This window comes from Trachinotus anak, unplaced genomic scaffold (genome assembly GCF_046630095.1).
Source record: "Trachinotus anak isolate AG129_WGS33_773 ecotype Australia unplaced genomic scaffold, CSIRO_AGI_Tana_v1 ptg000021l, whole genome shotgun sequence".
In the NCBI taxonomy this organism is placed as follows: Eukaryota; Metazoa; Chordata; class Actinopteri; order Carangiformes; family Carangidae; genus Trachinotus; species Trachinotus anak.
The window spans coordinates 22,816,234-22,838,403 of NW_027273872.1; the positions used below are offsets into that span (position 1 = coordinate 22,816,234).

At 38.2% G+C, this 22,170-nt stretch overlaps 1 protein-coding gene across 1 annotated transcript; it reads right to left on the bottom strand.

Annotated features, from left to right (window-relative positions):
• Window positions 1-949: 949 nt before the first annotated feature.
• fmr1 (fragile X messenger ribonucleoprotein 1) lies at window positions 950-21,422 on the bottom strand. The gene is made up of 15 exons (XM_071457161.1): window positions 20,738-21,422; window positions 17,582-17,634; window positions 17,379-17,472; window positions 16,855-16,926; window positions 15,920-16,068; window positions 15,111-15,204; window positions 14,819-14,935; window positions 14,404-14,574; window positions 13,624-13,702; window positions 13,370-13,497; window positions 13,058-13,144; window positions 12,014-12,254; window positions 11,347-11,547; window positions 10,386-10,465; window positions 950-9,880 (listed from the first exon to the last, which is right to left on the bottom strand). The coding sequence occupies exons 1-15, from the start codon at window positions 20,786-20,788 to the stop codon at window positions 9,680-9,682; spliced, it is 1,818 nt and encodes a 605-aa protein (XP_071313262.1). The 5' UTR covers window positions 20,789-21,422; the 3' UTR covers window positions 950-9,679.
• Between the last annotated feature and the right edge of the window lie 748 nt (window positions 21,423-22,170).

A 22,170-nucleotide genomic window follows, 5' to 3' on the forward strand; every position in this document is an offset into this window, starting at 1 on the left:
AAGGCTCCTTCAAATGCAGCCAACAAATGCAGCCTTCTTTTCCTTGTGGCCCAACCTATCTCAAGATTCATTGCGCACTGGTATTGAAAATAATATGGCAGCAAGCAATGCTAACATATCCCAAGGATTACACTTTTAAATGTAAGTACTAGGTTTCAGCTCAAATCAGGAGCAGCACTTTTTGACACAACATTAAGTGTGGGCACAGCTCATGATGCAAAGTGGAAATCCTCCGCAGGCCAGACCATCTATGGTTGGTAGGCCACGTTCTCTGAAGGATGCGTCGCCTGAAATGAGACACGGCTATGGGATTAATATTCTTGTAAAAGTAAACAAGACTTGATTTTGTGCCTCCACGCTGGTGACAGCCAGGGCCGGAGACGTTATGTTTTCAGATTGTCCATCCATCCGTATCCCATTCTTGTGAACTGGATATCTTAATAACAACTTGAAGGAACCTCCTCAAATTTGGCACAAACATTGTTTTGGACTCAAGGATGAACTGATTGATTTTGGTGGTCAAAGGTCAAGGTCACTGTGACATCACAAAATGGTTTTGGCCCTCAAAAAACACTTCTGGCCATTATTCAATGCAAAAACTCATGAAGGGGAGAATGTTATCAATTTTCCTGAAACTTGGCAGTTATTTTTCAGCATGAGGTCAAGTCACTAAAGAGGTTGCTACATTTAAGCCATGCATTTATCTGCTGCCACCCATCAGTCTCTATTAAAAGAAATGCATTGTCTTGTAAGATCCTGTTTTGGAGAAATCCAAAAGCCCTTTTATTCTCTGCATCAGTTCACATGGTGTGCCCATTAACCTTTACTGACCTGACGGTACAAATAAAGGCAGATAACTCACTACATTTTAAAAACATCTTTTCTTTAGCTCCGATATTTTCGCAAAGTAACATCCTGAAACAAATAACCCTCAGAGATCAGGCGGAGCTGACGGAGGAAGATCGACCTTTATTTATTGAAACTGCTTGCATACAAAATATATTGCACTATAACCAGACATGTCAACCCAAACATCTTAAATGCTAGTAGTATGTACAAAAGAAAACAAAAAATGCCCAAAAGTGCACACAAGGTTTTACAGCTTTTTTTGACTACCCTGGTTTTAAGTATCTACAGATTCTTTGTGTGTCGTCACTTTCTGGCACTCCACTGTTGAACAGCACACAATGTGTCTAGTTAGTTTTTGTTAATGTTAAAAAATATTCTGCAAATAAATGACTGCTAAAATCTGCTATGGGATGCCAAACAATGGCAAGAACATTTTTGGGTCATCGTCTCTCTGTTGGTTCCACACGAACCATGCTGCAATCCCAACATGACTACATGCTTAGTGAAGAAGGGATGCAAAATGGTCTCATGGTCCTAGATAACAGTTATTAGAAGTTAAGTTTCTGAACTGAAGTGGGACTCCCCAAGTCAAATTCTTGTGCTTTCTGCATTGCCCTCATGCATTTGACATATACAGCATTTATTCTTGTTAAGACAGAATCTCTTTGGGAGTCAAGTCAAAGTCGAGGTTTGTGGATGAGGCTGGGTCTATACTTCCATCACCTGACCATATTTGCCAGACAACACAATGCAGTGTTGTAGCTTTGAGAGTAAAACTTAATTTAATTCAGTCTAATGCCTTGCTCATATTTGAACATCCTCTGGGGCTGGCGAAGAATGAACATTATTCACGCAAATGCAGATTAGGTCATTAACATTCCCCTTCTGCAACCCACTGGATGATGGGTAGAAAATATACTCTGTACACCAGGACATTAGAACAGCACACCCTTAAAGACAATCACAGACTGCAGGGGAAAAAAAAACCTTGACACACAATATTTCTTGAGAACAAAACCCTATAACTATCATTAACTTTGTCAACTGACAACAAAATTTTCCTTATGCGAACAGCTGCCAATACATACTTTCTGTAAACCACAAACCCCCCTGATAAAATGTATTTCACCATCAGTTATTTCAACAGTCTGTTTATAAAGGTGATTTTGGAAAGATCCAAAATGTCTGAAGCTACAAATCTCTAATCTAATTCCTCGATCGGCCTCTAACAGACCATATAATTGGAAGAACACACATTTCAGAAGTTTTTTAAACAATCTTAAGCACCTGTTCATAAAATGTGTCAGCAGACCACACAATACCTGTCATCTATTTTAATATTAAATGTTTCATGTGAGTAACAGTAATTTACTTATTTCAAGAACCATTACTCTATTAAAATTTACAGTTTTGGTTGTGTCAGTCTACTTTGGACTACCAAATTACATGTTGTAGTACTGTTCTAATGTGCTGAGGACAGAGGATTGCATTGAGGACAGTGTCACACCAAAACAACAAACCAAGCTAGTGCAAGTTGAATGTTATGAAAAGTATATATGCAAAACTTGGATGTACTCAGCAGTGGTCTTCAAAGTGCCATTTGGGATCCCTGTTAGTTATTTCTAGTAGGTACCCTATACGACACCTTACATTGCCAGGAAGAACCAAAATGTACACAGAAAACATAAGCATGCTGTTCCTTGTCTTACACTTTGTTTTGGGATCCCAAATGGTTCACATACCTACTTCTATGGAAATGTTTCCACTACAACTTTCAATATGAGTCTAGATACAAGACCAAGAGGGAACATTTCTTATTGTTCTTATCTGCCATGATCTCAACTGTACTTGTGTTTTATGTTTCCAATGCAGACCACTGGAAAACAGCAAGACTGGATAACAATGTCACAACCGGTCAGTTATAGGAGACCATTTAGTGAAATCTCCCTTATAGAAATGCTTCCTTAGCACCGATTCTTCAATGACCCCAAATGGTCAGCATACAACAGTCATTCATTTTTTTTAAATTTACATTTTCCACTATAGTACAAGCCTTGAACTAGCATTATGATTTGTTAGTAATGTCCCTAAAAAAATCAAACCACCATTTTAAAAAGTCTTACATACACTCTAAACCTGGTGTTTGGAGGCACAAATTCAAATACACCAACAAGCAGGTTGAAGCCACAGATGCAAAGATTCATCGTCACTAATGTGACAACCGAGTACATGTGAAGGTAGGAGCTTTGTAGATTCTGTAGTCCCAACACCTTCCAAATGCATCAAACTTGCATGTGGATCTTTTTGCTAGTTTGAGGGGAACTAGCTTTTAGGAGACAAGTTTCTTCACCAGCAGCTTCCTTGCTTAAACTTATGATTTATACCAGCCAAAAAGAAAGAAATTATACTAACTTAAAGGAATCCAAAATGAACACTTTCTATTATCTGTAACTGTGGTGACTAAAAAAAGAACCTTAATTAAAATTGTTTGGGTCTCTATATATCAAGTCCAGGGACATGTACAAGACATGTTTATCATCTTAAAAATGGGAAAAATCCACCATAAAACATAATTCACATACTTAAGTTACTGCCGGAGGCAAACTTTTCACGGCGTACTTTTCAGCTGCGGTACAGGCTAAAAGGTAAGACTGATGTTTGCTTTCATTACAAGGTTAGTAGAAGTTACATTTTGGAAGCAAGTTAGATGACAAAATTGATATCACTCATGCCTGTACATACTGAGGAGCCAGGAGACGCTAAGCTTAGCTTAGCCTTGCATCAACACTGGAAGCAGGGAGAAACAGCTGGCCTGGCTCCATTCAAAGTTCAAAAATGCACATAGCAGTTCCTTCAAAAGTCACTAATTGACTAGCTGTATCTTATTTGTTGAATCAGCACAGGTTCTGGTTTTTACCGGACTTGTGTGCTGGAACTACAACTATTTACATTGCTTTTAGTATTTGAAATAAACACATGAAATATGCATTAGTTGGATTAAGAGAAGTTGGGTATTTTTCAAACTTTGGGGAGACGCATGCTAGTCGTTTCCCATTGCTTCCAGTCTTTATGATAAGCTAAGCTAAGCTAAGTTTCTCCTGCTGTAGCTCTTGGCGCACTGACAGTCAATTTCCCCAAAATTCAGTCTACTCCTTTAAACCTTAACTAACCTCAGCAATAATTTGGGGGTATTGGTTTAAAATGACAGTCCACCCAAAAACATTATAAATAAAGGTCCACTTACTACCTTTTTTAAGGGCTTTTTAAACTGCATCTCACAATCTTCCTAAAGGTGGTTGTGAACGACAACTTGACAACCTCCACCTGCCGTGGAAGACCATGAAATGTGGTTGAAAGCCCTCGAAAAAACCAAGAAAGTGGATTTTTTTTTTCTTTTGTCAAGTCACTGTTCCCAAGTTCACAAATGTACCCAAAATGATTTGAACATCAAATACTCAACCTCTGTGGGATTGAAAGATCATCTCTAAAAGTTTCAAAGTTGCCGTGGATCCTAACACTGACAAGTTTTCACAGCAGGAAAAACAAAAGTATCCAAATACTTGGAACCAACTGAGCTTTAGGTCGGACAGCGGAGAATTGGATTGTGATGCAATGGGTTGTGAAATTTCTATAGGCGTTGTGAAAACATGTTATTACAATTCATTGTAACAGCTGTTCTCTATGATGGAAAAACAACCTATTCAAATTACTGACCAAATCCACAGGTGTCATTAATAATATAATATGGATAAGTATCATTTTAAGCTTTAATGGACATAATGGATGCATTTCATCGCTGTGCTGGTAACCTAAACTGTTACCATGCCAACCAAGTCAGTTTTGGGGTGGATTTTTCCCATCAGGTAAAATAAAAGAAAATAAACTCACCATTTCTCTGTAATGTAACATTATTTTCAAGTTGTGCAGCACTAAGGACATTTCAATATTAATGACAGCTTTGTGTGACTCGACCCTGCTATTTTTTCACACATCATTAAGTTTATTATCAAGAGCTCTAGCATTTAACTGATATTAAACGGCAAAAAAGAAAATATCAGGATAAGTGCACATTTGAAACAATAGTACAAATCTTTTCTCAGACAAATAATGACATCATTATATACAGTAAGCCACCCTCCCTTCTTTTTTCCATCATGTTTTTGTTTTTTTTTTTGTTTTTTGTTTTTTTTTTTTTACAATACAAAGCAACTCCATACTGTTGATGCTCTATTGACAATATAGAGGTGACTTTCACTTGAGCAGTTTGTCGATGCACTGCAGAGAATGCTTACTGGGTAAAAATGGCTGCAGTGTGAACACCAAGTGAAAGCAAAAGTCCTAACAGATTAGTGATAGAGAAACTGACACCAATAATACATTTGAAAAAGGAAAATTAATCTTAAAAAAAAAAAAAAAAAAAGAAAGAAAAAAAGCCTGTTTCATGACTCATGTTTCAACCGTTTCTGGAGACATTTTCTAAAAGGTAAAAGTTTCCCATGTGTCACTGACTAAGCTGGTGGTTGTCACTGGGTGCTCCCTGACTCCAGCCAGTCTTAGGTCAAGGACAAATGAGACAAAGTAACACTGATTAAAAAACTAAATTTGTCTTTTTTTTTTTTTTTTTTTTACGTGTTCAAAGCTACTGAATGTTTCCAAAATCCATAATAAAAGATGTGCATGCATTGCAAGACTAAGAAGGTTCACTGATCTCTGGTTTAGAAAAGACCTGGCTCAACCTCTGAAATCTTTTCAGTTCCTTTCATTACTTCGGTTACTTTCCAGGAAGGAAAGAGAGATAGGGAATAAAGTTACACTGGGTCACACGCATTTTGCTTTTCAAGATTACATTTTTTTTAAAAAGGCGGTGTGCATGGAGATTGCCCGTCTTTGACTTTGAAATAGGGCCAAAGGTGCCAAAGTTGCCACTCAAGGTCATGAACTGCGCTGATCTACAAAAGTTACTGAATCCATTTCACAGATGAATTGAACCAGGTCATAAGCTACAGGCTTATGTTTGTTGACTGTACAAGGAAACAACACCTTCAGTGTTTAAACAGGACCAGGTGGTAAAAGATGGCTGTTTCCTGGTGAACCAAAAATCACCTACAATTAACACCTGTCCTTTGAGTTTAGAGGAAGCTCAGAAATGCTCAGCTTTGCCAGTGATAATTAATTATGTCACTTCAGAAAATAGCCATCTTTACCAATCTGGTCGGTCTCACTTTGTCCTCATCATCCCTGATTTACATGTCTAGGTTGTGATACTAGCCACAATTAAAGGCACATGTCACACAAAATATGGTAAGGTTTCTCTGAGCATTCACAGCTTTCTAACATGAAAGACAACTTTTTTTTTAATTTATATTTTTAAACAATACGACCAGCCTAGCTAGCCTAATTAATAAGACTCCTAATGAAAGCAGTTTGTTAAAATTATAGTTTGACATTTTGGGAAATGTGCTTATTTCTTTATTTGCAAAGAGTCAGATAAAGGATTGATATGACTCTCATGTCTGTCTATAAAGTCTCAAGCTAGAGATAGCAGGAAGTAATTTTAGCTTAGCATAAAAACTGGAAGCTGCTAGCCTAGAAGCTACTGCACCCTGCCAAAAGACTCTTCCAGCATGAAAACATCAATTTTTTGTTTGAAAATTCTGGTTTTAAAACAAAAAAATACAAAATATTAATGATTTAGTTTACTAATGAATTAGTGAACTTTAAAGATGTTGGATTTTGTTAATTTTAGACAAAGGCAGCTACATGTTTCCCCGTTTCTAGCCTTTAGCTAAGTCAAGCTAATCACCTTCTGGTTCAAGCTATACATTTAGCACATGACATGGTTTCAATCCAGTCTTCCAACTCTCAACAAGAGGGCGAGGAAGCTTATTGTCCAAAAATGTCACACTATTCTTTTAAGGGCACCACAAAGAAGGAGGCTAAATTTGCAGACTAACTTTTCAAAATGATTCCCGAATGATTTATAGGCTAAATCATTCGGGAGCGACTGGATGAATAGATTTAACCTGTAAAAGTACTCGATTCCACAACATAAGCACACAACATTTAACTAAAAATCACTGGTACACTGCTGGTTTCCAGTTTACAGCTGGATACTATATTTTTTGCAGTTACGAATTACAGTAATTTGATGTAATACAGTATTTTTGTGAAATGTCAATGAACCTACGAATGCACAGAGAAACCTTGAGAAACTTTTTTTTTTGCTTTGCTTTTTGTTTTACAGTGACTTTCTCACATTTCAACAGTTTTTTTCAAAAAATATCCAAACAAATGTTATTATGAATCTTTTTCAATTGTAAATCCACAAATACTCCCTACACTAGCCCATCTAAAGTTACTGCAGTCAGTTTGATTCAGGATACAATTTGGGTCAACTCAGAGTGTAAATGATCAATAAAGGCCTTCATGCCTCCTCAATTGTATTTCTTTTGATGATGATGATGATGATGATAATGCAACTAAGGATCTTTCCATGCAGAATATTTATTAAGTCAGAGACTCTCTAAGGTGTCAACTGAACAGCAGGTTGAAACGTTTTTTGTTTTGTCTGACGTTCCTTTGATGTCTGAAAACCTGCACTGGTTAGAAAAGTCACTTTCAGCTATTTAATGACACGATTGTCTAGTCCTCTTGTTTGTTTACGTCTATGTCAGTAAGTCACAAAGCTGTAGCACGAGGCAGACAAGTCAGGAGCAAGATTAGAAGACTGGACGTTGTGTGGGACAAAATGCATTACCAGAATCTGTCTGAGTCATCTTATACCGTTTGATCTCCCCAAAGGAATTGTAATAAATGCATACAGTGTCACAGAATGAAGCAGCCATATAAGAAACACCCATGTACACAATGTCCTGAACATAAAAGAGCTAGTAGAGGTGTTGCACCAGGTTCAAGCAGACAGTATAAAAAGTTTTGATCTATTCAGCGTAGCCAAGTGCTTTTTAGAATGGGCCAGATTCATAGAAATGGAGGAGCATAAATTGAAGGCACAAAGATTTTAAAAAAGACTCATTATGAGCTACATGACTGGCAGAAAACGGAGAGGCCGCAGCTCAATGACTGTGATGAACTCATAACACAGAGGGAATTTAACTGCACCTATGGATAAAAACCTTGCTTCTGTAAACCTGCTTTTATACTTAAGCTTGGAGTGGTTTCACTTAACTGTGACAGTCCCACACTTCAAAAGCAGGAAGTGGAGGAGTGCAATTAAAAATATCAGCGGCGAGAAACACTAAAAAAAAAAAAAAAAACCTTATTATTGTTGTTTCATTCAAGGATTGCAAGCACATAATGGTTACAACAGTGCACAGGATCTGTTGAACCTGAAAGAAAATGTATAGGGACTTAGGTAGGAAATCAGAGCGTCATTTACAAAATGTAGCCAAGAGAATAACAAAATAAAATATGATTACAAAACATGTTTCATTAAGAGGGATGGGCCCAGAATAAGTTGGAAAACCAGGAAGAATAAAACTTAAACCAAAGTTTTATTTTGTCAGAGTATAACTTAGGTTTCCACTGCAGTAATACTAACTGTGACACAAAAAGTTAAATACAAAGGTTTTCATAAATTAAAGAAAAGCTCATGTGATCACATTAAGGAAGGAGTTTGAGATTCACTGTTGTTACTGCAGGTGTGTGTGTGTTGGCCTAGTCATGTGACCAGTTATCATGACAGGTGGATGATTGACTTTAAATAGGACAGCAGTTCATCACATTTTGCAAGCTGCTGAAGACTCTTAGAGGTTGGTATCCTGTCTCCCTTTGCTTTAGTAAAAGCTTTTGTGTCAACAGTGTATTTGCATCAAAGTGCCTCAGATTTATGTTTCTCCATCGTTATGTCCTGTATTTTTTTAAAATGCATGCTTGGTCCGACAGTTGAAGAGAATAAAGGATTTTTACATTATGTAGGAAACAGAAAACAAAACACAGACAACTTAAATGATGAGATGGGTTAAATCCTTCACTGCTGAGTGAATCCTAAGTTCCCAGCTATGCGTTTACCATATGTAGAATCTACACCAAAATACATCTGCCCCTTCTGAAAAAGATTTTGTGTTTTGTAGATTATTCATTAAGTCTATCTGGAAATGCACCTGAAAGAGGCTGAATGACTTTCTCAGTTACATTATAAATGCATGACTCCCACATGTTGGATTTTGGAGTTTTAGACCAGCAAAAATAAATTTGCTGGTCAACCTCAACCTGTGGGAAATGGTGACGCCACCTCCTTAAACTGTGTGCTGTTCTATTTCTACAGTTCCCCTTTTTTCATTAAAATAAATTTGAGATGTTTCATTCTTTCATTCTTCCTTCTGAAGTGGCTATAATTCCTCATTTCTCTTTTCTTGTGTGAGGAATTTCGAACAGGGCGGTGTCAAAAATAACCTAATTTAGTTGAAAAACTCCCCCCCCAAAAAAAACAAATATTTGCTGTTGATGGTAGAGAGCATGTTTGGGGTTAATGCCTCTGTGAGATGAGCTTTCGTTAAATCCCTCTTCTTCTTTTTCCTTTTGTCCAAAAAAGTACAGATTATTTTTGTGACTCCACAGAAGAACGCAAGAAACCATACCAGTCAAGAGACCAGACTGGTACGCTCAAAGACCAGACCTCGAAAGAGCAGACCAGCAGACACCAGACAGCCTCCGGTCTCACTACAGGAACGTTCCATGCTGATGAAATATGTGTATTCATGTGTTTGACAAAGACAGAGAAAGAAAAAGCGAGAGAGACTGAGACTCTGCAATGGTTTATGACCAGTTGCCTGTGTGTGTGTCTAAGTGAAAGGGTCCTCCAGTGGTGTATCTACGACACTCCGTTCACCAGCGGAGGAGCGTCCTGTTTGTCCTTCTTCATCCCTCGGTCTCTGATGGGTCTCTGATGATGATGACGGGACGGGCCCTCCCCACCGCCACCGACGACACCCTGTGAGGAGGAAGGCCCTCCTCCTCCTCGCCCCCCTGACGAGTGCTGCACGCTACGCTCGTTGTTACCGTCAACACGGATCTGTGGGAAGAGAGGAAACCAGCGCAGTTTGGTCCCACGGTGCACATGTTCAATTGGAAGAGAAAAATGCATGCTTGCTAAGCCCCACCCCCCGTAGTATTTTCATTCACTATATATGCTATTTAATGGTTGAAGATTTGCCTATTAAACTTATTTTTTGAGACAATGGCTTCTTGATTCCACATAGAGGTAGACAAAAGGAGGCTTCTCATGACCCAGACGTCTGGTCATAAATGTTTGGCTATTGTTTGTCGAGGTCTTTACACTCGCCCTTTTCTCCCACATCTAACATGTTCACTATTAGCACCAAGTGTTTGCTTCCTGTCTGACATAATCCCACATGCTCTGTAGTTACAAGATAATTAACATTATTCATGTCCATTTAAGAACAGATGACATCACAGAACTTGGTGAAGCTGCCTGTCTCTAAAGTGAGTTTACATGACATTTTTACGATTAACGGCCCTAAAAAGAAGACATTTCTGAGAGTGAAAGTGTGTTTTACCTGTAAGGTGTCTTCCTGTCCTCTTGTCTTGGGGTCTCTGACATGACGAGGTCTTGGCTCACCCCACTGCATGTCCTCACCTAAACCAAGACAAAAAAAAAAACTAATTCTCAACCTGCAGGCTTTATCCGTATTCCCACAACTTGACCATTAGCGACAAACATATTCCACAATTCCTGGATCACTGTCATGCAGCCAAAACCGTTGCATGTCCTTACATGTCTAAGGCGTTGGCAGGGTTACATTTATGAGCATTGCAATTAGATTTATTTCAGGCAAAATTCTTTCTCTGCCTCCTTGCTGGCGACAGATGTGGTCAGAGACAGACATGACCGGAGGGATTATGTTTTCGGATTGTCCATCTGTCCATCCCATTCTTGTGAACGTGATGTCTTCGTAACACCTTCAGGGAATTTCTTTAAATTTTCACTTGGACTCAATGATGAGGTGAAGAGAATTTGGTAGTGAAGGTCACTGTGGCTTTAATTCACACACTAATTAACTGCACCTGGACTGGTTGGTGGAGGCAGACAACTGCGAGGCAGTAATTCTAGTTTCTATATAAACGTGGATCTCCTTGAAAAGCAAACACTCATAATGAGAATTTATTAGCAAAGGGGGTCCACAGAGATCTCATTATTTGATTCATGTCTATTCTTCAGGCTTTAGTGTGATGAAATGCATCTCAAATTTATTTATTTCCTTTCACCACACTAATTTATTTCTTTTCTTTTCTTCTCTTCTTTTTATACCACTTCAATGAGGATCATTTCCATTCATTATCTTCAAAATTAGCTTTATCTCCAGTTAAATGCTGGAAAAATAATAGGAAAACTGTTGTATAACTGCTTAAGAAAAAGTTTATCAGGCTTTTCCACTGGAAATATTTAACGTGTCTCTATAAATTCCCCAAAACACCTGCTGAAGACATCAATGACTGCAAACAATAATTACCACCCACCTTTATACCCCCCTCCTCCTCTTCCTCTCCCCCCTCGTCCCCTCGGTCCTCCACCGCCTGCTCTCTTCCTCCCATCTGTCCGTCTGGGCAGGGTTCCGCCTCCTGTCATCAGCTCCTCAGTGGGGGCCAGCGACCAATCATTGAGTTCTTCTCTGTGGTCGGACTCAGTCTCTGAAGCGTTGGATGCCTCTGAGTTGGTGCCTGGGGGACAGAGTAGACAAGTCAAACCTCATTAAACTGCCTCAGAAAGACAACGTGTTATTAACCTCTGATTAATTGTTTAGTTTTATTATAATGTCTTTGCCAGGGGTAGAGAAACTCTGTTCAGTACTTATAGCCTTGTACAAGCTGCGTGTTTTATGCACTTTCCATTAGAATGTCAGAAATCTAAACATTTATTTCACCCTGAAATGAGTCACTGCATTCATCAAATTCAGCTGAAAATAACCTAAGTCTATACCAGAGATTTGCTTAGTCATTGTGTCTTTCACATCCAACCCTATGTGAGCACTTAGAGCGCACTGTAGGAGGCAAACACTTGAACTTGAGATAGGCATTTTAAATTCAGGTGCTTCAGTTTCCCTTAGTATACAGGTGCTGTTTTTAAAAAATGTGCTTTTTAATGAATTCACTTGTTGTTTATCAGGATCTAGTATTTTCACTTTACCTGAAGCAAAAGCTGCACCTCCTCCTCTTCGCCCTCGTCCACCTCTTCCTCCCCCTCCTGTGTAGGGCTTCCCTCCCCCTCCACCTGCTCCTCTACCCATACCCAGCCCCATGCCGTTATCAAACACGTAGGTTTTTTCTTTAGGGTTTCGAGATCCTGTCCCCCCTCCTCCTCCTCCCCCTCCTATCTGTCTCAGCTGCTCGTCAATCTGAAGACGCTCCAGACGAAGCTGATCCACTTCCTGCGGACATGGACGATTGGAAACAATTAGACTGTTTATCCAGGTACAGAACACACTAACCCAGTTATTCAACACCATTGTACACACGATTCTCATATTATTAAAGTTTATGGTTGCCTGCAATGATAGACTGACTCCTCTCTGACATTTCTGGTTGAGAATGGTTGAGAATGAGCCCACTTTGTTTCAGCTCTGCTTAATTTACCACTATGATGGACTGGGCTTCTCCATCTGATTACCAGTAAGGCAAAAATGAGAAACAAAAAGTTATCCACATTAAAATAATCACGAGTTTCACCTTGCTTCAAAGTATAGAATCATGCTATATTGACCAACTAATTAGGGTCAAGGAGGCATATTCAGGTTTTCCATAACTGGAGTAAGCGCTTATCCAGTTTTCTAAAACCAGGATATAACATTTACAACAATAAACCACTAAAGTCCAAAAACCCAGTATCTAATCTTATCATACTAAGGTTTGTGTAAATATATAAATTAAAACATGAATTTGTTCACAGTATGCTCTTAAGAATATTGTATTTAAAACATTTAGTATTGTATCAAAAAGATAAAAAAAACTGAGTAAATACTGGACCAAAACTACTAAAACTAAAGGCTGTTAAATCAAAATCAGCTGATCAAATAATTCAGCTCCCTGAACCTTTAATTTATGTAATTTTGAGCATTATGCTGTTAGGTTTATTTCTTCATCTTTTGATATTTCTCACAGCTTTAGGGCAGTGACTGGTTAGAAATTAAAACATCTGATGCAAGATGTTGTTATGACTCGTAGTTACACAAACCTTAAGGTAGTTGAGATGGTAGTCCAGCAGTACTGTAGCATTGGAGATGCTTTCCTTGGTCCCCACAAATACAAATGGCACCATGCCCTGTAAGAGAGGTGTGAAGCAGAAAAGAGAGTGATTAGATAATATCACTAGTTCAGTTGTATCTATTATTGGAGTCAGGTCTCACAATTAAAATTAACCCCTTTAATGATTTCTTATTATATAACAGCATGATGCTTTTACTAAATAACGAGGTTGTGTTGTGTCATGTAGCTCAGTCGATAGTTAGTGGTTTTAAGATAAAACCAATGTTTCTTTCCTGCTGACCTCGTCTGCTGCCGCCGCCGCTGCTGCTGAAGGCTTTTTGTCGTTTTCAGGCTCAATACGAACCCGCACCACACCAGACTTATCAACCACTTCCTGGATCAGTTTACCGTTCTTGCCAATCACCTTCCCTGTAAAGGAAAAAACATCAGTCACAGTCTGCTGGGACTCTGAAGTTTAATTATGTGGCTAATCCTTAAATAAATTCAAGTTACCACATGAATAAGCTCACTGTCTCAGCTGAGTGATTTTCTCACCTACTAAGTTCCGGGGAACTTTGATGACATCTTCAGAGAACTCCAGGAAACTCCTGGCTATACGGACAGCATCCTGGTCCTTAGACAAACAACCACGGAGCAAACATACTGTATTGTGTCACTTCATTACCTGACTCAGGTTTAACTTAACCCATTAAGCCCGGACGTGGCGTACACGTGTTTCTCTTTTTAAAAGCAGATTAGTTTTACACACGTAGTATATTCTTATGTTGTTTTTAAGACGTGACAAATGAAAAGCATTGTGAGTCGCTGAAATTTGTGAAGGTGAAAGGAAGGTGAAATCCATTATGGGAAATGTATTTTGTTTGTTCTTTCCAGTGGTTTTAGTCCAAAGAAATGTTTTTGAAGGTGTGGTTTGGACAATGGCTGACAACCTGAGAAAGGTCATTTTAGAACTTAAACGTTTGGCTTTTATAGTAAGTCATTGCCTTCACCCTATTGTTTTTTTTTTTTTTAAATCAATAAAAAATTTTTAAAAGTTAATATTTTTTATTTAATAAAAATGCTTGTTTTTCCAACCATAATCAATTTCCAAGACCAAACCAATGACTTACAATAAAATGATTTCTCAAATGATTTTTAGCTCATGTTTTTACACTTTTTAGAGGGGGCCTTAGGTCTTAATGGGTTAAACATAAAAATACAAATAACAAGAAGCTTTGAAACTTGTTTTTCCAGATAATGAAGGATGTACACATAGAGGGTAAATGAATCATGGTTTGTACTAGATCTATCAGTGTGTCAGTCGAGCCCTCCTACCTCTCCGTATATGTGAAAGGTGCATGTTTCTTCGTCCAGGTCTATATTAGTGACTCCAGGGACTTTACGAGCTTGCTGGATGTTGGCCCCATGAGTCCCAATGGCCAGACCCATTAAATCATCTCGAACTGCAAACTGTTCATGAAATCGTGATGCCAGCTGTCTGGAACTCTGTAGAAACAAACATACACACAAAAAATTATATATAAATTATATTTATATAGGAATTATGGGATGACAAATCCTTTAAGAAATCTATCATGTATCATTTTAGCTGCAAAATTATCAAATTAAATGTACATGAACACACACATAAATTTGAAGCTGTGGTCGTCCGTAAGCATCATGTTTTTGTGTGTGTGTGTGTGTGTGTGTGTGTGTGTGTGTGTGTGTGTGTGTTTGTGTAGATGTGTACCTCCAGTTGCCTGCTGGCCTCTTCGTTCCTCAGCATGAGAGACAGTTTGGTGCGGAGGCTCCTGAAGTGCATGTCACTCAACATGTTGGCCCGCTTCGTTGTGACCTCATTCACTGACTGTGAAAAACAACCAAGACCCGTCTTACACACAGTTTCTAAATGTAGAATATGTTAGCAATGGAGACCATCTACAAAATGATGTGATGTTGTTTTAAGTAATACACAGTCACACAGATTTGGATTATGTGTAGAAAATGTTATTCAAGGGATGGGCACACGAGAGTTTTTATACCAAGATGACCAGCTGCTTTTTCTCTGAGTCATAGGTGACACTGAACCCTCCCACAGCCTTCTTAAAGTCTTTGTGTACCGACTCCTTGGAACACCTGTCAAAACAGAGTTACACAAATTCTTGTATTAATTCATGACCCTCAGTAATTCAGTAATCATTACTGATTGTTTAGGGAAAGTGTGCACATATCTGCAGTTGTGCTAGCCTTATAATAAAGTCTTATTTAGTCTTTTCGGAGTGTAACACAAACATGTGTATGTGAAGCCCAATCACTGCCATTTATTATTAACACCTTATAAAAGTTTGATTATTACAGGGTTTAGACAATGAAGACCAACAACAATGTGGCTTACACCATCTTATGTTGTTGCTACATATATGGGTGTCATATAAATGTAATATAACACTGTTGCTCTGTTGGCATTAACACTGTGCAACATATAAACACTCTGACACTATGGTCCCCTGACAGATGTGGTTACAGCAGGGTGTATGCTAAAAGCAATATACTGATCCACACAGGTGTTAAAATTCAAAACTTTGACAGTTTCTAATGCTTTAATTTGCACTTGCACAGTTGGTACAGAGCATTAGCTCTTAGTGCCAATGTCTGTACATTTGTCCAGTCTGAACTGTAAAGGATTTTTACTTCTCAAGTTCCTTGAGTTTGTATCTTGCATAAGCCCAATGTCTAAGTACAAATCCTATTGGAATTTACCTAACCTACCTAAAAGTTCCTGACATGCCCTGCGATGTATTTGGTGGACTTAAAGTATTTGTGTGTGTGCATGTCTATACATCAAACTTACATCTGCCGTAGATCCTCAGGTACATCCAGTCTGATCTTGATGAAGGTGTTTTTTGTGGCTGGTTTATTCGGGTTGACTGGCCGTAACCTCTCCAGTGTCACTATCTCATTTAATGTAGCGTCGCATGCAGCGTACTCTATTACATAGAACTAGAGACACAGACAAATAAATACAGTGTCAGAGTGATCCAGTTCTGCACACTCTAAAAAGCAAAATGTGCAACAGCAGGTTGGGGGAAAAAATCCAAATCCATACATAAAATATAATTATCAGTGTTAACTACCTAATTAATTAAAATTTTCTGGAAAGAATGTGGGTAAGAGAGAGAAGGAAAGAGGGAGAGAGAGAGAGAGAAGGAAAAAGACCAACAGATATTAAAAAAAGACAGTGGATGAGATAGAGTGTAAAACCAGGACAAAGACAGAAATGGGGAACAGAAGTAAAAAGAACAGTTCAGAGCTGTGAGTCGTGTCTGACAGGTTAGCCTAAATTCAGTCTCCCAATCACTTGTTCAATAGCTGAAACTCAACTTAACATCTACAATAACAAAAACTGGAGTCAGGGAAATGACTGTATACTTATATAACTTATTATCACGCGGAGCGACTTCAGGGCGCTAGAGGAAGAACTTTTTTATGTTTTTAGTGTGTATTCTAAAACTCATGGACTTTGTAAGCCATTGACATTGAGCAGTAATGCAGGACTCAAAGAAAACAGGTGCGACATTAATGCATCCAGCAGAGCAGTGTTAAGCCTGAGTTTTTAAGGAAAATGAAGTCACTGCAGCAGTATAGTATGAATTTTTATGGATAGACAAACCAGTGATGTTGTTGCCATGCTGCCTGGTAATGTTTTGATTTGACTGATAACTTAAGACTTACGCTGTAAACTGTGAGTGTTAATGAGCCTTAGAGATAATGTATGCTGAGCCCTACCTCTCCTTTGACCATGCGAACCTTGGCCAGCCACCATCCACATGGCTCCTTGTCGTTAGCCCTGGAATATACCTGGCAACGCACACACAGAGTAAATTCCCCAAAACTTTCCACCCATTACACAAAGTTAAGACGATTACAGGAATCTGACACAGAGCCAAGTGGTAAGGACAAGTCAATGTACAAATTTAATGCAATCAGTTGAAAATGTACTTATTTTTAATCCAATCCATTTAAAGGAGGACTTTAAGACCTTTTTGAGAATTTTGCTGTGGGAAATCACTTTTTAATGTGTGAGAACATAATAGCCAAGTAAAAATCACAGTTGATCTGCATCTTCTCACTAACAACAGGTATTTTATTTTGAAAAAAAAAAAAAGGTAAACAATGAGCTTGAAATACTTCTTGGGGGTCCTTATTCCCTTGCTCTCTCACTATACCATCTTTGTCCTAAATCAGCTGTCTTTGGTAGTCATTTACATTTTTTTTTTTTTTAATATGTGAAGGTATTGCATGAGTCCCACCTCAACCTCATCGCTCTCATTTATCTCCTTGCAGAACCCTGTTGGAGGAGGAAATCGCACATCCTGAAATGGGATCTGACGCTCTGGCTGCCAGCTAGTACAGAGGGACAAAAAATAAATGCAAAAATTAGTTTGGATTTCATCTTTGGCAAAGGCAACACCTCACAATATGTTATAATTTGTTCTGCGTGTGCATTACTTACTTGTTTTCAAATGCCACAGTGACCGATCCTTCGTGTACATCCTTAACAAAGGCCTTCAAGAATCACAGAGGGGAATAACAAACATCAGAAAAACCAGGACTTGACATACCTGTATGAATAACCAATAGGAGCTTTACACTGAAGCATGTAAAAGGGCTGCAATTCAGCAGACTAGTCCAAAACGTGTTAGCAACCAAACAGCCTAAATTGTTTTCTTTTTTGGGTTTTCGGTTCAAGTCAGGTTTGCTTCTGTCTCTCTACACACAGTCTGCATCCATGTGTGTCAAGTACTGCAAGTAGGACACGCAATGCCTAGGAGGAATAGAGAGTGATAGAGAGCCTAACCTAGCCTATGGGTAGTGGATGAAATGAAGCAAAAACTTCCAAAAGGAGAGCTTCTCAAAATCCCAAAAGACACAGGGAAAGCTGTTGAACTGTGTTAACATTATGACCCCCCTGACCCATAATCGTGCTGTAAACCTGCAAACGTTGCTCCTTACAGATCTATGACTGTTTGAACTGGCAGTTTTAGGAACGAAGTTCTGAGGTTGTAAGCCACATTTCACCAGGCCAAAACTGTGACAGGATTCAAAGAAAAAGAAAAACTGCAAAGGCAGTGAGTGTATTGTTAGATGCTATAGTGTTATGTGCAGACACTTAGCTGCAATCTATACACAGTTTTTTAAAATAATCTATTCGATTCTATCATCTTTAAAATCTGTGTACATTTCAGTAAAATTGAGAACCGTAAGATTTATTAATGCTGTTCAGTGTCTTCTGGTGGTAGTCACATTCTACCACCAAAACTAATGGATGAAATGATTGGACAACTAATTGTCAAATGACCATTTCATCTAATTTACTGCATGAATAGGTTGAAACATCTGTCAATTTTTTTTTTCAGTATTACTGTCATTTTGCAGATGAATGCAGTAATAATATTTAATATGTTCATTAATGACCATAGCATATTTTGAATATTATTGTGATACCAAAGATGAATAATTTTCCAGAAATGTATATCTAAAAGACCATAAAAAATAAATTCCACAGTCAACATACACCCTCACAATCATTCAACTAAAGCTTTCAGATTCAGAAATTGTGTATTTCAAGTTTCCTTTAAAAACAAACCTCAAAACAAGCATGTGATCTGCAATAAGCTGCAACCTATTTGGCTCGATTAAACCCAATACATGTACCAAATTTAGCTCGGTATTAGCATCCTGGACCCAGGCTCACATCAAAGTCCGCTTTCATACTAAATGAACTACTGTACAGCACCAGTGTGGCTCTGTAAGAATCACATCCCTGTCTCCTACAGCTCTATTCACACACTGGGGATTTTTTGATCAACTGGGTGACGTGTCGTCAGGTAGACAGCAAAAGCCACTAATTTAATCTCCATATCTAATGGTATAGTTGTATAGTCTAAGAACATTATTTAGTTAATGACATGTATTGTTTTACACTTACTATTTAATAATAACTAATTTTAAAAACCCCATTCAGATCTCCATAAAGAAAGTAAAATAACTCAATGCATCTGGAATTTTTAAAACCAGGTTACTCCTACAGTAGTCCAGATGCAGATGTGTGTAATCCCTGACCACATCTCAAATATATGCATTTGTGTGGATATAATGTTTGTGTGGAAAATAATCTACTGCCAACTGTCTAACCATTTCTGAAAAATTGAATAATAACACCTGTTTTTCAAACTGCAGGTCAACAACACTATTTGCATCTATACAATGATTTGAATAGATGCAACAGTGCCTTACCCAGCTGAGAGACAAAAGTACACCCACACCTCTAACTTGACTTATTGCCAAGGAAAATCCAAACGGGGCATTTTTAATCAGAAACATGTTTTTGTGAAGTATTCATTTCTTCATACATTTAAAACTCTTAAGCTGGCATTGAATGTAGCATGAGGAGTCAACAGTGTACATGGCAACAGTCAAGTGCAATGGAGATTTGCTGGCTGACTCAAGATTTCTTACAACCCAGAATGCTTTCTGGTGGCTGAACTGTGCATTCATTGCATTCATATGCCTTATACTAGTTTGGCAACAGCTTCTACTTCTAGAAAGATGACAAAAAGGTGCAAGCAATCACAATTCAGGCTGACTTTCTCTGCAAACAAATTTGTAGAGCTACCTTAAATACACAGTCAGCGGATTTTAGCTGGTGCTATTGTAACTGTAACTTTCTTCCTTTACACTGCCAGGTTTACTCAGCTATACTCAAAAGTTTTAAAAATGAAAACATGAATTCATATTAAGATATGGGTAATTATTTTATTTCCTTCCTTATTGTCTTTTGACCTTCTGTCTTTCCTGCTTTTTTGTTTCTCCCCCTTCATTTCCTTATACAATGTTTTTATCCCATTGCAAAACTTTTGCTATTATAATAACCTGAAGGATTTAAGTACTTCTCCAACCACTGACAAACACAAGCAATGGGATCAACACCTGAATATCAATATTTGCCCAACAGTCTTTGAGCAAGACTCTTGCTCGTAGACATTTGGGCAGATATTGGTCAGATAACCCTGGTTTGCTGAAGACACTTTTTATCCTCAGTCTACTGTAGTACTACGATCAAAGACTCAAAAGTATAATATCCAAAATTCCCGTTCATCCTACTTGTTGACTCTTCAATGTAACTTCAACTGTGTTGATAAAACTGCCTGCACATTAAGGAAACGTGCAGGTAGCACAGAAACAATATCCAATTTTTGCTGCTGTTATCCTGAATTGAGTAAGTTTGACAAACATAAACCATGACCGAATTATAGCCCTTGTGTATTTGCAACCAACTTCCCATCAATTTACAGATAATACAAGATTACAACCACGTCAACGTTATCAACACCACAACAATTGCGCTGGTTCAGTACCGACAATATCACCAGTAACTCACTCATTCAGCTAGCAGCACTGATGTTACAGCAGCAGTCTAATGTTAGCTTTGTTTACAGATGTCCAGCCTCCACGTCCCGGTGGAGGCTGGACAGAACAACTGAGGCCCGCTGATACAAACAAATGTTTCCTAGCTAGTCCGACATGGTAATTTCATGTTAGTTAGCTACACGTTTGTGCACAATGTCGTGAGTGAGGTGACAAAGCTCAACAAAAGTCATTTACTTACCTTATAAAATGCCCCACTTGTTCCCCTCACTTCCACGATTAGTTCATCCATGACGCAAGTTACTACAGCTCGCTAGCTAGCTAACCACCGTTAGCGACCTTAGTAGCTAGCTAGCTAGCTGGCTAGCCTGACGCTAGCCAAGGCAGAGTTTGCTATCGTTGGCTTCGCTCGCTAGCCAAAATAGCCTGCCAGCTGGATGCAAGAAGAGGCCACGATAACTGTCTGTGACCGTGATGTTGTGTCCCGTTTTGTACTGTCTATGAATCCTGCTTTTGTTTTCTTCAGGTTTGCAATTCCGAATGTATAATAATTCAAAGGCGACCCATGTAGCTAGCCAGGTTAGCTGGTAGTTGCTAGTTACGTTACTGTTGTGTGATTAGTGGAGAAGCAGCTACTGCTGGTCGCATCTCTCCATGTGACGTCTCCACCTTCTTCCTCTACTGAAAGCCAAGCAGCTTACACTCATCTATGCCTATTGCTGCTCTCCACAGGTGATAAATGGGAATGCCGATTTCACATAGCAGGACAATTCATCTAAACAAAAACCAGCGTTGCCTTTATCCTGGAATGAACCTCATTCCAGTTCCCAAAACAGATAATATTATTCAAGCACTATATTAACCATATTAACCATAACCACAGGCCCCGAGGCAGTGGAAACAGCATATCTAACTTACTCTTTACACACCATCTTTATTATTGAATTGTGTATTCACAAAAATGAAAGAAAGGCATTTGCCTATTGGGAAAATACCGTTTTTATTTGAATGACTATTGGATTCTCTTGGGATTATGCTTAACTCTTCAATCCCAGCTAATATACATATATATATATATATATATATATATATATATATATATATATATATATATATATAAACTACACACAGTTTCAGAACCTGGAACAGCGATCATTTAAGATTCATTAATCAGTTATTTCTCACATCTGCCTCAGGTTTGGTTCATAAGATATTTGATTGTATTCACTTGTCACTGGAGCTCTTTTATGAATTAATCACAAAATTTGATGTATTATTATTTCTATTGGAACAGTTTTGTAGATTGCCCTACACTTTTTCACAGTTTGATAATTTATTCATTCAAGTTTTTTGGTATTAAAATCACTAATGGTATGTTTCCAGTCAGATGTCTTGTCTCATGATAGCTGAAAGCACATCATTCACAACAAGGTATGTTTCAACACAAAAACATCCAGATTTTCTGGAATATCTCATCAATTCAATTCATAACAACCTTAAAACACTTTTTTTTTCCGGATGTGATTGCACATTTTAATGCCTAAAGACATCCTTACATGCAGCTTGTCTCAAGAATCGTTAAATAATTAAGCAGGTAGATATGCCATTAACAACTGGTAATAGTTTTGTTTTTTGTTTTTTTTTTTTTGTTTTGTTTTTTTAACTTGGACAGAG

Coding starts and splice junctions, on each gene's coding strand:
- fmr1 (XM_071457161.1), bottom strand. CDS start 20,788: ATGGATGAACTAATCGTGGAAGTGAGGGGAACAAGTGGGGCATTTTAT. Junction 12,255..13,057: donor ACCATCTCAACTACCTTAAG/GTTTGTGTAACT, acceptor CCATGTCCGCAG/GAAGTGGATCAGCTTCGTCT. Junction 10,466..11,346: donor AGGAGGAGGGGGGTATAAAG/GTGGGTGGTAAT, acceptor GTCTTGGTTTAG/GTGAGGACATGCAGTGGGGT.